This window comes from Sinocyclocheilus grahami, unplaced genomic scaffold (assembly GCF_001515645.1).
Source record: "Sinocyclocheilus grahami isolate Dianchi unplaced genomic scaffold, SAMN03320097.WGS_v1.1 scaffold57.1, whole genome shotgun sequence".
Classification (NCBI taxonomy): domain Eukaryota; kingdom Metazoa; phylum Chordata; class Actinopteri; order Cypriniformes; family Cyprinidae; genus Sinocyclocheilus; species Sinocyclocheilus grahami.
The window spans coordinates 1,105,065-1,121,552 of record NW_015505236.1 but is presented as its reverse complement, the minus strand read 5'-3'; the positions used below and the strand labels follow the sequence as shown (position 1 = coordinate 1,121,552).

General features: G+C 34.5%; 1 protein-coding gene across 1 annotated transcript in view; it reads right to left on the bottom strand.

Moving 5' to 3' along the window:
* Window positions 1–16,488, bottom strand: part of snx29 (sorting nexin 29) — a 227,934-nt gene that overhangs the window by 190,755 nt on the left and 20,691 nt on the right. The window contains exons 12-13 of the mRNA XM_016270687.1: window positions 6,189–6,192; window positions 5,963–6,091 (exon numbers count right to left, since the gene is read on the bottom strand). Coding sequence (XP_016126173.1) covers window positions 5,963–6,091; window positions 6,189–6,192 — 133 coding nt within the window. The remainder of the gene's footprint in view (window positions 1–5,962; window positions 6,092–6,188; window positions 6,193–16,488) is intronic.

Sequence of the window (16,488 nt, the reverse complement as noted above, 5' to 3'; positions counted from 1 at the left end):
TGTGCATGTATAAATCATTTATTCATACCACAAAAAAAGTCACTGTTCTTAATACACCAGGTCAGTGTTTGTTTCTCACTGTAACACTAGTTTGAATTAAACAATTTAACTTAAACACACTTGTGAGATATTATTACCTAAAATACTACTTTATTTTTGTATTCAAAAACACTCTGCTATGTGTCCCATACATGTACTGATGTACACACAGAAGAGAAAGGTTTCTTTTAAAAACCTTTTCCTCAATGAATTCCCTAAATGTAACTCCATTAGGGAAATTGGATCACAGAAAAATTATTAAAAGCATGAGCTACAAAGGATTTGCTATACAACCGCTCTGGTTACAGAACTCAAAGTTCCACAGAACCATAATGCCCATCATTCATAATTTATCCTATAAACTTATATTTGCACTTGTATACGTATTTTGTTTATTTTGTATTTTGAACACAGCAGAAAGTTCCACAGAACTATAACATAAATTCATACATTTTTATCATGTATTATATAGATGTAATAATTGTAATTTAATAATTATGAATTTTGGGTTATTTAACTTTCTGATGCATGAATGATAAAAATCACAGATGAACATTAGTCTTAAAATAAATAAAAAGTCTTATAATTTGCAAAACATTGTTTAATAAAAACGTCAAGAAAATTTTATCATAACTTAATTTAATAGTATATTTAATAGTTTTTCATTTTATACACTAAATGTAGTTTAGTTTAATGTTTTTATAAAAATTATTGTGTGCACATGCTTTTTCTAGAATAATTTTTTCTGCTGAATTATCAACTAACCTAGTTTATAATAGTATTTTTGTCATAGATTATAATTGTATATGGTTTCATTTGTTATTTTTCATTCAAATGAAGTTGTCTATATATAGTAGATTGTGTTTAACACACAAGAGTGATGATCAGGTCAACCCACAGAAGTATAGAAATTCTACATTGATTTAAAAAAAAAAAAAACTGTGCTGGTATCGGATCAGAATTGGCCAATACTCAGAATTTTTGGGATCGGATCGGATCGGTTCTGAAAAAATGGTATTGTTGCATCCCTAAATCTGAGTTTAAAGTCATGTAGCAACAGTATTAATTTTAATCTATCCTAAATATAAAATAAATCCAGAATCAAAATGATGGTTTAAATGTAAACCTGTTTATTTTTAAACAAGGTTTAAAGATTGGTGCAACAGAATTGTTAGATAAACCTTGATTTAAACTAGATTTAAGCTTAATTATTATTGGTGCAACCCACCCATAATGTCATTTTCTCCAAAGTAATAGTTGCATTAGTCTAAAAGGTCTAGACTTAATGTGCATGTATAAATCATTTATTCATACCAGGTCAGTGTTTGTTTCTCACTGTAACACTAGTTTGAATTAAACAATTTAACTTAAACACACTTGTGAGATATTATTACCTAAAATACTACTTTATTTTTGTATTCAAAAACACTCTGCTATGTGTCCCATACATGTACTGATGTACACACAGAAGAGAAAGGTTTCTTTTAAAAACCTTTTCCTCAATGAATTCCCTAAATGTAACTCCATTAGGGAAATTGGATCACAGAAAAATTATTAAAAGCATGAGCTACAAAGGATTTGCTATACAACCGCTCTGGTTACAGAACTCAAAGTTCCACAGAACCATAATGCCCATCATTCATAATTTATCCTATAAACTTATATTTGCACTTGTATACGTATTTTGTTTATGAACACAGCAGAAAGTTCCACAGAACTATAACATAAATTCATACATTTTTATCATGTATTATAGAGATGTAATAATTGTAATTTAATAATTATGAATTTTGGGTTATTTAACTTTCTGATGCATGAATGATAAAAATCACAGATGAACATTAGTCTTAAAATAAATAAAAAGTCTTATAATTTGCAAAACATTGTTTAATAAAAACGTCAAGAAAATTTTATCATAACTTAATTTAATAGTATATTTAATAGTTTTTCATTTTATATTTCAATAATTAAAAGTCACTGTAGATCAATGAACACTATGCTCTTTAGGTTAAACTACAATAAATACATTAAATCAATAAAACAATAAATCATTAATATCTTAAGTGTTAAAAATATTTTTTTTTATTAAATAATAAACAATTAGGGGGAAAACACACAACAAAAATACAAATAAATAATTGTACAATAAAAACTGTTATAATAAAACCCTTACTAAAGTAGTAGTTTGGGAATCCATCTTCTGGAGGTATGTGGTGCCTCACCAACTGCTGCAATATAAAATTATATTTCGCAGAAATCCATAGATGCTCCTTCAGCACTGCAAATGTACAGTCTAGACATGACTATTCATGACAGCAGTCTAGATGCCCTTCCCAGAACCCATTTCCATCTCCCTAAGGCTACAGGTAAATAAAATGTCAAACACAGCACCGGCATTATGCAGCAGCTGCTATTATCTTAAGTGTTACAAAATGTGACGATTACTGAGCCAAAACGGAGGTCAAATACAATCCAATGCCAATCAGAAGAGAACATTCTCCAAGAGTAAACACAACGGTAAATACAAAAGGGCTGGCTGGCAGCCCCTTCAGATAGATTATTAAATTGACTTGTAAACAAGGCCAACCCTGTGTCAGTTTGTCTAAACAGGCTGATGAAGAGCAAGTAGAGGGATGCACCATCCAGACATGGTGCAGATGTCACCAGCATGATACCGAGTGTGGTTTTCTCCCCCATAATCCTCTCTTTGACACAGCGTCATACTGACAAGCCTGCCTCCTGCTCTCGGCCGCTGTCCTCCTACTGAGCTAAATTAATTTGTTCATTCACTCCCCACATTATCCCCCTGAGGAACCACTACATTAGAGCTGATGAAATGCTCACAAAAGCAAGATGTCTCTCCCAATAATACAGCAGCACTTCAGGAATACAAAAAACCTGGCAGCTCCGCAGCGTTCCGTAAAGTATTATTCTGACTGTCAGACGCTGCCACGACCATCCCTTTGTCTGTTTCTGCTCGTCCAGTGACGGCATGGAAGAGCTTTGTGTTGACAGGAGCCTGAGTGTGAGTGTGAGAGCATTTTGGCCTCTTGCTGTATGGATCCAGCTTCTTAAATACTGCCCACTGAGTCAGGCTGAATCAATTAGGAGGCCTAATCTGGGACAGATTAGGTTTGAGACAGAAAAACTGACTGGACTCTTAACATTTGAGTTTGCAAGACTCTGAGACAGGAAGCAACAAGATGTTAGAAAAACATGTTTTACTTAAGTAGTGGTAATCAATTTGATGACGCTCATACTTGAAGTGAATACACAAAGTAATACACAAAATGCTTAATGGTTTCTGATCATCTGCAAGTGTTAACATGTCATTCTTTGGTTAGTCTCAGCAACATACCTCTCTTCTAACATAGATTTTTACCATAGGTGTTTAAAAAATGCTTCAACAAAGAGTTAGAAGCCTTACTTAAAAGACCAAAACTAAATCATAACACTTGATTTATTTAGCCATGAAGAAAGTATTTAAAAATTTAATAAAAGAGGTATAATTACTACACAAGGACTGCAAATAATGTACACTACCATTTAAAGGCTTGTGGTCAGTAAAAAAAAAAATTATATATATATATATATATTGATGATCTGAATCTTTTAAGTGTGACAAATATGCAAAAAATTAAAAAAAAAACAGGAAGGGGGCAAAAACCTTTTCACGCCACTGTATGTATGCATATATATATACACACACACAGTTGTGCTCAAAATTATTAATACCCTTGGTAAATATGATCAAAGAAGGCTGTGAAAATAAATCTGCATTGTTTATCCATTTGATCTTTCATTCAAAAATAAATAAAAAAATCTAACCTTTAATTAAAGTTAAAAAAAAAAGTGAAAGTGGGGGAAAATCACATTATGAAATAAATATTTTTCTCTAATAGAGTAAGAGGACGTGTGTCTATATCATCCTAATGCACGGTGAGGAGGAGAGTTTGAGTGACCAAAGACTCCAAGGATCACAGCTGGAGAACTGCAGAAAATAGTTGAGTCTTGGGGTCAGAAAACCACACAAAAAAAAACAATGTTGTTTGGGAGGGTTTCAAGAAAAAAATAGAAAAGTAAACGCTCTCATCCAAAAGCAAACTCCAGCATATTTATTTGCTAGACACGACTGGAACTTTAAACGGGACTAGGTTCAATGGTCAGATGAAACTAAAAAAAAATTGCTTTTTAGCAGCAAACACTCAAGATGGGTTTGGTGCACACAGGGATAAAAAGTACCCCATGTGTACAATGAAATATACTGCTGGATCTTTAATCTTGTGGGCTTATTTTTCTGCCGGAGATCCTGGATATCTTGTTCAGATGGATGGCATAATGGATTCTATAAAATACCAATGGATAAAAAATTAAAAACTGACTGTCCATGCTAGAAATCTTATAATGGGCCATGGTTGGATCTTCCAACAGGACAATGATCCACAAACAAACATCAAAATCAAAACAAAAATGGGTCACTGAGAACAAAACCAAGCTTCTGCCCTGGCTTACCCAGTTCCCTGAGCTGAACCCTATAGAAAACGAGTGTGGTGAACTGAAGAGAAGCATCAACATGCAGCTGGAAATCTGAAGGGTCTGGAGAGATTCTGTATGAAGGAATGGTCTCTGATCTCCGGTCAGATGTTCTCTAAACTCTTCAGGCATTATAGGTGAAGACTCAGAGCTGTTCTCTTGGCAAAAGGTGGTTGCAAAAAGTATTGGATAAAAGGGTATGATTAATTGTGACCAATGTGTATTAGAGAAAAACTTTTTTTTATTTCATAATGAGATTTCTCTCCCATTTTAAATTTTTATTCTCCAATGAAAGGTTAAATTTTCACAGCCTTCTTTGATCATATTTACCATATGAATAATTTTGAGCACAACTGTAACTGTTTCAATATATATAGATAATAATATGTTTCTGTTAATATGTTTTGCACCAAATAATCATATTATAATGATTTCTGAAGGATCATGTGACACTGAAGCCTGGAGTAACGGCTCATCTTTGATGGTTCATCAATGGTTCAGCTAAATTACATTTTAAAATGTACTAAAATAGAAAACAGTTAGTTTAAATTGAAATAATATTTTGTATGGCTGCTTTTACTGTATTTTTGCTCAAATAAGTGCAGCCTAAGGAAGAAAAAGACACCTCAGTCAAAAACATCAGAAAATCCTAAACCCAAACATTTGAATGGCAGTGTATTAGAATCAGTAGGGATGTTTAATCATTTTAACATATTTTCTGAAAACACAGCCAACCTTTAAACTCTAACACTACACCATTCCATATTAAGCAATGCTAACATTAGCCAGCTGTTAGCCTGTAGCTAGTCTCCAAAACACACAAAAACTCTGCATACACCGATTTCATTTTTCACTCCAAACTTCTCTAACTGGTATATCTCTCATTGGGATCACGATACATCATTGAAAATTAAAAAATTTAACACATAAATCAAAACAAAGTGACATATGTCCTCATATACTGTTGTTTGGCAACCTCAAAGCTCGAGTCTATGAATTTGTGGCATCGAATGTATGAATGTTTTGTTTCAAGTTGCAAGTTAGTGAGATAACTGAAAAAACATCCATGAACGAAATAGGCTACGTTTGATCAGATTGAAAATCTGGACTAAAAAAAACCACACATTTTTCAATTATTTCTTTGCTATTATTGTGCAACATTTACTTAGGCTGCTGTTAAAAGTTATTTGAACCAGCTAGGGTCTATTACTGTGGTATCACCAATTTCAGACTTTCTCACCCCTAAACTAAAAAAAAAACAGTGCTTCACATGTACTGTAGGTCAGATAGCTGCTGTCTGGCAATGCAATGTCAACTAGAGTTTAGGCTGATAGTCGGAATATGTCAGAGTCAGTCAGACTACTGTTCAGTTAGTCTCTAGTGACTTTACCTCATGAGTGCTTGGGTTTTGGCTGCATGTCTCTCCTCTAGTTCAGCCAGTCTCTTCTTCAAGCTGTCCACCTCCTGCCTGAGCCCAGCAGAGTGCTCCATCTCTCCATCCAGGAGATTGCGCAGAGACCTGTGCCAAAGAGTATAACAACAGTAAGACACCCACACACACCTGACCCACTTTTCCTTAGCTATCTTTAATGACTACAAGTGCACATGATAATTACCCAGCTGCACATTATTGAATGTGCACATCATGGTACTTTTCACAAACAGGGTACAAAAAAGGCCTGACACTCACTGAAACTCAAGGGGGGTTTTTTTCAACAAAATGGTCAGTGAAATGTCAAAACTTTTCAACTTTTTGTCCCATAACTCTCAGGATCTTTTAAGAAATTTAAAATAACTATTACTGCATCCAACCTCGGCAGCGATGGCGCATTACGCGCGCCCTTGCTTGTGCAGCTCAACAATCCTGCCACGTTCAAAGACAGAAAGCGTTTTTGCCTTTGCCATCAGGAGATCATGACAATGTGACTGCCTGAAGGACAATGACATGAAAGCCATATTTTTGCACCGATTTTAACTTTTTAAGCATATGGTCTTAAACTTTTGATCAGCTGATAAACAGCCTGTTTGAGTTTTAATGCAGTTTTCAATAAATTGCCTAGTCTCTATTTTTTTGTCTCTTGCTCCTGTTTCTTCTTTTGGCATTTTGAAGCAGTACTTACAACCTGGTTACGATCCACCAGCGCAAAATGCAAATACTTGTAATGTTTCCCCCGGTCTTAAGATTTTGTTAAGGAGTGTATATTTAGACAATGCGAGTAATCTTCTATTTGTGGTTTGCAATTTTTTGTATGGCTGTAAACCAAAATTGGCTGAATATAGTTAAAAACCCAGATATACACAATAACGTTAAAATATCAGCTCACCAACCCTGCATTTATTTGATTAAAAAAAAATACAGAAAAAAACAGAAACATTATAAAATGTTATTACAGAAATCATTCTAATATGCTAACATTCAGCTCAAAAAACATTTCTTCTTATTATTAGTTCAAAAAAGTTGTACTGCTTAATATTTTTGTGGAAACTGTGACACCTTTTTCAGCATTCTCTCATGAACAGAAAATTCAAACGAACAGCATTTATTTGAAATAGTACAGATACTTTTAAATTTTACTAACAGATTACTCTTACTTTTAATCAATTCAACGTATTTTTGCTTAAACATTAAAAAAAATTGGTACTTACAACCTGGTTACGATCCACCAGCGCAAAATGCAAATACTTGTAATGTTTCCCCCGGTCTTAAGATTTTGTTAAGGAGTGTATATTTAGACAATGCGAGTAATCTTCTATTTGTGGTTTGCAATTTTTTGTATGGCTGTAAACCAAAATTGGCTGAATATAGTTAAAAACCCAGATATACACAATAACGTTAAAATATCAGCTCACCAACCCTGCATTTATTTGATTAAAAAAATACAGAAAAAAACAGAAACATTATAAAATGTTATTACAGAAATCATTCTAATATGCTAACATTCAGCTCAAAAAACATTTCTTCTTATTATTAGTTCAAAAAAGTTGTACTGCTTAATATTTTTGTGGAAACTGTGACACCTTTTTCAGCATTCTCTCATGAACAGAAAATTCAAACGAACAGCATTTATTTGAAATAGTACAGATACTTTTAAATTTTACTAACAGATTACTCTTACTTTTAATCAATTCAACGTATTTTTGCTTAAACATTAAAAAAAATTGTGTTGGCTTTGTTACATCAGCAATGCGTATTACATAAAAATATTGATATCAACTAATTAAAAGTAAACTTAAATTAATAAAATACATGAATAATTATTATTATAGCAGTTTTTATGTTTGGATACTAGCAGTGTATAGCAATCTGGACAGTTTTATCTATTTATTAATAGGTACACGCTATATTCTGCAATTTAATCAGCACACTAACATGATTGCAAGTTAGTTATCATGCCATGTAAGATGCCATACAGCTGTTTTATTGACGAGCAACATGCTCATATCATATGGAGTTTCAGTGTTTCATTTAGATTCTAAAAGGCTATTCTTATAACTCGTCCCTCCAAACAGATGCATAAAATTATCTTTGACATAAACGGCAAACAACTTGAACGTGTATCTATGCGCTGATCAGTTTTGTCCTGTCTGCACAGTGCCGCATTTTAGTCTCGCGCCTCTCGCGTATGGAAGGCCAAAAGAGCCATAAACACATGAATTTTAACGCTTATACAACACGTTTAACATGCGTATTTCACGCGTAAACAACGCATACTAAATGCGTGTCGTTTACACGTGAAAAATCAGTGCGTTAAATACGTGTATTCAACATGTTAAATATGCGTGAAATACGTGTTAAATACGTGTTAAAAATCTGTTTGAACGGATCAGTGTCATTGGCTGCTGAGGACTTGGGTCAAAACATTTCTGTGAGCTAAGGGGGGTGTATCATTCATAGACTAGGCAACCACCATTTAACATGCGATAGATCAGCTTATTCAGCCTAATTATTTTGTCTTTTTTTTCTTTTCTTTTTTATAGCCTATAGAAATAATATATAGATTATAATTAAATATATTTAAATTGCAGTTTTATGAAAAACTAATTTTTCACCACTCATGCCTTTTGGTAAATAAACACATTAGTGGACATTCTAGCTTTGTGATCAAACTTAAAGGGTTAGTTCACCAAAAATGAAAATTAGCCTGTGTTTTTACTCACCCTCAAAGCATCCTAGGTGTATATAACTTTCTTCCCCAACATGTGTACTTGTGGTGATACCATAAAGTAATCAAAAGTTACAGCATTTGGAACCAAGGTAGCCCTTATCTTAGCCCTTTACAGTTTTCAAATTGTTGTTTTGAATTTGAAGTAATGCCTCACTCAAGTTTAGTCAAAGCCCCAAAAAATTATACTTGTTTTATTCCACTCGCTGACATATGACACATGACTATCCGAGCTGTATGATATTTTTGACATATTAGAGTACATGGCACAAAAAAAACCATTTTGTAAATAATGATTTTTTTTTGTCATTTATCAGCAAATAACTCGTAACTACTTTGGAGTTACTTAGGAACTTTCAAATGATATCCATTTTTTGTTGATCAAGGCAGTGGTTTGAAAAATATGATTAATAATATTGTCGTCCCCCCCCGGTACACTTCAGTTTAGAGGGACTGCTTAGTGCTCGTTAAGAGTTGATCGAAATAATTACATTCATTAAAAAGCTGAGATTCTAAGCTTTAAAATTTAGCTTTAAGCTTTACATACTTTGTGTTATTCCATTCAGGGGATGCTTCGTAATGTGATTTAGAATTTTTTCGTGTGGGGTGGGACACCTCGGGTTTAAAGGGTTAATGTAATCCAGAACAAGGGGTAATCCACACTAGGAATGGCTGAAGACACACATGCATAACATTAAGACCCGACAAACACGGACTGCACAGACTGGGGTTTAAATACATGGGGTAACAAGGATAATTGCAAAGACACACCTGAACCAAATCATACAATCAACGAGAAACAGAAACTGGGTCACGGCGAGCACATGGGGATGAAAACATACACACAGACAGTTCAGTGGCTTGACAGTACTTACCTCAGACTTGTCAGCAGCTTAATGTTAGTGAATTGGTGGGTTTTTGTTAAATGTGAGCCAAATCATCACAATTAAAAGAACCAAAGACTTAAACTACTTCAGTCTGTGTGCATTGAATTTATTTAATACACGAGTTTCACAATTTGAGTTGAATTACTGAAATAAATGAACTTTTCCATGACATTCTAATTTATTGAGATGCACCTGTATAAGTAATCTTAATTTTTAACATTTCACATCTAGCCTAGAATATAGAACAGTGATCAAGGGGATCCGGGGTATGACTGATGTGTACCACCAGTTTTTCTCCTTTCTTGGGAGTGATGGAGTCATTGACTGTACCAATGAGCTACACATCTGCACACTGCATTATGTGTACCTTCCACGGATTAACCGGGATTTTGAGGTTTTCAAGGAACTGTGGAACAATCACGGATTGCGCACTGCTGGTCACCACACACCAAATCAGATGTTTGTCAAAGGATGTCTTTAGAGGCAAACATCATCACTCACTGCCATGAGATTTTTGGACCCAGCCCTGCTCAAGATGGTGCAATTCCTGCTGTGGATTGGTAGGAAGTTGTAACAGTTCCTGCAAACCAATTCAGTCCAACCGAGGCACAGATGCAACAACTGCAGGATGTGGACGTTCTTGCAGGACCTGTCAGAAGTCCGGCTATTGATGCACTGTAAACCGTAATTAATATTCTGCAACAGTAGCTTCTTGTCGATTGGTTCTATTGCAATGTTAAAATAAAACTATATATATTTTTGTTAATGGATTGTTGACTGATTTTATTTGGTGCTCATTTTTAGGTGAAATTTTTTGAGAAGAAATAATAAAATAAACCTTATAACATAGACATTATTTATTTTTATAGACGGTATTTATATTTGAAACCTGGTAAGAGCTTTATCACATTTGTGGAAAATAAATTAGATAATAGATATAATTTATTGATCCCAGGGTGTAAATTGGGTCATGTTACCATTGCTCACATATAAAAAAGAAATAAAAGCATATGTGAATCTCTTTAGTAACCACTGATTTCAATTTGGAACCCATTTAAAACACTGAACTTGTCAGATCATAACAGGACTTAAAACTCAAAATTCTACAATTTTTTCACCCTCATGTTGTTCTGAACTTCTATGAGTTTATTTCTTGTGTGGAACATAAAAGACAATATTTTGAAGAATGTTAGTAACCAAACAGTTGTTGATCCCCATTGACTTCCATAGTATAGAAAAAAAATACTAAATTAGTTTGGTTACCAACATTCTTCAATAACAAAAGCAGTATACAAAAAAAAGTCAGACTACTTGGTTTATAGGAGAATGTGGAGTAAATACTTGACATTTATTTAAGGTAAAGGGTAATGACCTTGTGGTGAGATGCAAAAGAGGACTGTCATTAATGTACTATTTGATGACTTTTTCACATTCTAATATTACTTATGTATTTAGTTATTTTTAATTCTTTTTGCAAGTTAACTTTCAATTTATTTATTTGTGCAAGTTAACATTCAATTGTTTTTTTGTGTGGATTCTAGCAATCAACATATTAGTGACTGACATGTTGGATGGGTGAGTAAGGTGGAGGGGGTTGAAAAAACATTTCTAAAATGGAGAGTGCTATTTTAATAAAAAGTATGAATAAATAAAGAAAAATGGATTTATGTTAATCCCTGTAACTGTTGCACTATGAATTGCTGTAAAAGTGTCTTAAATGATCACACAACACCTTGATGTGTTAAGCTTATGGGTATTTCAGTTTTTCTAGTGATAAAGTAGCTATATGGGCTGTTTAAGTCTTAAAATTTAATTAAAATAAAACAAAAATTAAATCCAAAGAATAATCCCATGATGGGAACCCCTAAAGGGTTCTATATAGAACCTTTTTCCTGGCTACAAAGAACCCTAAAGGGTTCTTTTGATTGAACCCTTAAAAGGGTTCTATATGGAACCTTTTAGGGGTTCCATGAAGCGCCTGACAGAACCTTTTAAGATTCTATATAAAACATTTTCTTTTAAGAGTGTACGGTCTAAATCCAGAATGGTGAGTGAAAATGAGAGAGAGAGTCAGTTTCTTTGTTGTTGCACTCTGAAAGCTGGATAACCTGGCACTGGGTAACCTAGATAACCCTAACAACACTGCTCCGAAAGACAAAGTCTGAACGCTCCTATCAGTCCATTATCATTTAATGAATCTCAGAGGAACCGCAGGCTTGGACGGAGCCATCTATATAAACCTGGCTGGTCTGATCCACATTTAACAAGCTAAGAACTTTCAGCAAAAGAAAGTCAAAGATGTCTTTGTTATTTTTTTGAAGAACAACAACATTGGTATCTTTGAACAGTGATATAGCTCAATTACTGTCTCTCTAAGAAAAAAGTATATCAGACCACCAGAGATCAATTTGGCAGCCATAGGCGTAATCAGAAACCGCTTCACTTATCTGCAATGTCTCTTTCAAAAACTAATTCCAGAAAATGGACAGTTTTTTTTAAAACGAAAGGACAACATTTGTTTTAAGGAGTCTTTTTTTCAGTCTGGTTACTGTAATAAATCTGGCCAAGTTATACACTGAGGACACGAGTTGTTGAAAAAGGGATAGAAAGTAGATTACAAAAAAAAAAAATCATACAGGGGTAGGCATGCAAAATATTGTCCCAAATGAATAAGTAAATTAAAGAAACCATCCTGAGGCAAAAGCAAATCCTGAAAATAAGAAATTACACCTCTTAACAAAATATAACTTCAACCCTTGAGAAAGAAATAAACCCAAAGGTAAAAAAACATAAATTCAGTAATAAACCCAAACCAAGATAAACTCCAAAATAATAATATTAATAACAATAATATTTACCGTACACCATACAAATTTACTCATAATTAAAATAGTATGTAAATTAATAATCAAAACTGTTGGGAAAAAAACTCGGGACCCCCGTTGCTGACTGAAATGGTACAGTTTAATTTCCTGCTGGAGCCAAGATGGCAACCTCAGCTTCTGTATCATTGAACAAAGCATTACAGTCAACTTAGGGTCATGTGCGGTGTTTTCACAATACCAAAATTTCAGTAGTTGGGACCAATACCAGTAAACTTTCACAGTTCTTTGTACCAATTTCTGTAAACTATTGGGAACATTTAATGTTTTTAAAAATAAACAATATATGATAATAATAAACATTAACAAAGTCTTCAAATAGTTTTTAAATAAAGCTGCAGCTGTAAGTTTTGCCTCTTTGTCGCCATCTTTGTTTGAAACCTGCAATTGCAGTTATTTGGGGAATTATCATCTTTACGTGGGTTGTGCATCAGCACGGCTCCTCAGTGCGGATGAATCTAATGTTTTGAGGAATATGTGTAGTTGTCAGTCACCGCACCGGTGTGGATACTGTACTTTCGATGCACAGAATCTACATCTTGGTAGTATGACCCAAATCAGAATTTTTACAGGAAAATGTCATCTGAACAAGTAAAGTAAAATGTTCTGATCAACTGAGAAAAAAAGCATTACAATAAATCGAGCTACCAATGGTGATTAAGTCTGATGATCGGTTAGCACATAAAACATCAAACCGTGCATCGTGGCCTCATCACTGCCTCAGGTGTGCATTATTTTCTAATAATTCAACGGGCCGTCGTCAATTATTCCTTACTTAGAACTGGTTCTCTTTGAAATACAAATCTTGTGTGACAATGGGTGAATCTCCAGTTGTCACTGATGATTGTCGTTTGGACCTTTCTGGACTACAATCCGCCATCAAAATAATAAGTTTTATTATTCCAACTAGGGGTGGGACAAAATATCGATATGGCGATATATCGTTGTCCTTCTCCATGCTATACGAGAATCGATACACTGGCCCAAATATCGATATTTTAATAATACAATAAGGCGCTCTAAACAGTTTTCCCTGCTCCCAGCGTCTAAAAATGTGTGGAAATCGTGGCTGCGCCATTTTCACTTTCTTTCCAAAGCACTCTGAGCAACCATGAACCGCGTTCTCTATGAAGATGGGGAAGCACGAGGAACAGAAGGATCAACAGATTTCCAGCTACTGTAATAGCTCTACTACTATACAGTGGGTACGGAAAGTATTCAGACCCCCTTAAATTTTTCACTCTTTGTTATATTGCAGCCATTTGCTAAAATCATTTAAGTTAATTTTTTTTCCTCATTAATGTACACACAGCACCCCATATTGACAGAAAAACACAGAATTGTTGACATTTTTGCAGATTTATTAAAAAAGAAAAACTTAAATATCACATGGTCCTAAGTATTCAGACCCTTTGCTCAGTATTTAGTAGAAGCACCCTTTTGATCTAATACAGCCATGAGTCTTTTTGGGAAAGATGCAACAAGTTTTTCACACCTGGATTTGGGGATCCTCTGCCATTCCTCCTCGCAGATCCTCTCCAGTTCTGTCAGGTTGGATGGTAAACGTTGGTGGACAGCCATTTTTAGGTCTCTCCAGAGATTCTCAATTGGGTTTAAGTCAGGGAACTGGCTGGGCCATTCAAGAACAGTCACAGAGTTGTTGTGAACTTCGTTATTTTAGCTGTGTGCTTAGGGTCATTGTCTTGTTGGAAGGTAAACCTTCGGCCCAGTCTGAGGTCCTGAGCACTCTGGAGAAGGTTTCCGTCCAGGATATCCCTGTACTTGGCCGCATTCATCTTTCCCTCAATTCCAACCAGTCGTCCTGTCCCTGCAGCTGAAAAACACCCCCACAGCATAATGCTGCCACCACCATGCTTCACTGCTGGGACTGTATTGGACAGGTGATGAGCAGTGCCTGGTTTTCTCCACACATACCGCTTAGAATTAAGGCCAAAAAGTTCCATCTTGGTCTCATCAGACCAGAGAATCTTATTCAGGTGTTTTTTAGCAAACTCCATGCAGGCTTTCATGTGTCTTGCACTTCCTTTGTTTTTATTGTTTAAATGCTTATCTGAATGTAAAATTAACATTTAATGCTTATAAATTAAAAACAATACTACTAGTTAGTCTTTTAGCTCCCTTTTCAGAAATGTGGTTCACCATCTTCCATGGGTTACAGAATTGGCAAAAGTTGCAGTATACCAAAAAATATGTTTATAGGAGAATTTTAGCAAATGGCTGCAATATAACAAAGAGTGAAAAATTTAAGGGGGTCTGAATACTTTCCGTACCCACTGTATATATTTATGGAGATGAGAACTAAAAAACTGCCTCGGAACAGCTATCAGCGTGGACCATAGGAACCGATCACATTATTATTGCAGAGCGCATATTCAGTCCGTGAGTAGCCTAACCTCTCAGCTCGGATCACAGGGGGATTTCCCTCTCTATATGAGTGAAAGAGACAGTGGCGCTGGCGTGTCCAGTTATTGACATATCATATTTTTTGTCATACGTTGCTTTGGTTATCACTTTGTCAATCCCCGCAATTTCAGATACAGTTACGGATTTAAATACTCTCAAAACTTTGCAGCTTTTAGTGAGTGGTCAAAACTTAGTTCTTCAAACGGTGAATGGGTTATATACCAAAAGTGAACAAAGAACATGTGCTTTATAATCACTGAAGCAGTCAATCACTTCAGTTTAATGAAATCTCACTGAGTTACACACTCTTGAAAAAATTGCTGTTTACACTGCACAATTAATCTCTTATTTACAGTACATCATATTTACACTTTTGTTGGTTATCATGAAACAATCTGTGAACGTGCAAAATTCATTCTATGAGCTGAAGCTGAACATTGAGGGGATACTGACTAAGAAACATCATCCGTTTCATCATTGCATTAATGCATTCAACACATACAGTGGTGGCCAAAATTATTAGAACACTAGTATTTTCACCAGATTGAAAAATAGTTTTAAGTCCGTTATTTCTATCTTTTGCTGTTGTGTGTCAGTAAGAAATATCAGTTTACATTTCCAAACATTAATTTTGCCATTAATTGTAATAATCCAGTGAGATTTTTGTTTGCACAAAACAGTGTCTGACAACAGCCAGTGCTCCACAAAGAGATCTGATCTCACCATCATCCAGTTTGTCTGGAATGATATGAAGAAGCAGATAGGGCTGGGCGATATGGCCAAAAAAATTATCACAATAAAAATTTTCATATCAGTCGATATCGATAATTATCACGATAAATTTCAAATCTTTATTTCTTTCTAATTTAAAGGCATATTTTGCTCCTAAGTGAAAGTTGTAGAAACCAGATCGTTAATTGTGGTTTTAAACTACTCTTTATTGTTAGAACAATTGACAGACACATCACGTTTTTGAATTCTTTACACTTTTCCAGTCATTTTTCCTTAATAAAATAAATATCTTAATAGAAAAATGTATTCGTTTCTTGTGCTAACGTGTGATATTGCTTCAAATATATTTAACAGGTTTGTGTTGCCTGAGTTTGATGGCACAAATCTTTAGACAGTTTGAAGTGCAGGCTGCAATATTAATAATATGACAATAATATGACAGTTGACAGTAGTAGGCTATAGCTTGAGTTAGAATGCAGATGTAAATTTATGTTCATTAACAAAAATAGTAACATGTAAAAATTGTAACGACCTCTTTTTTTATGGTAAACTTTAAATATTCTAAGTGTTTGAGTTACAGTGGGGCAAAAAAGTATTTAGTCAGCCACCAATTGTGCAAGTTCTCCCACTTAAAAAGATGAGAGAGGCCTGTAATTTTCATCATAGGTATACCTCAACTATGAGAGACAAAATGAGAAAAAAAAATCCAGAAAATCACATTGTAGGATTTTTAAAGAATTAATTGGTAAATTCCTCGGTAAAATAAGTATTTGGTCACCTACAAACAAGCAAGAGTTCTGGCTCTCACAGACCTGTAACTTCTTATTT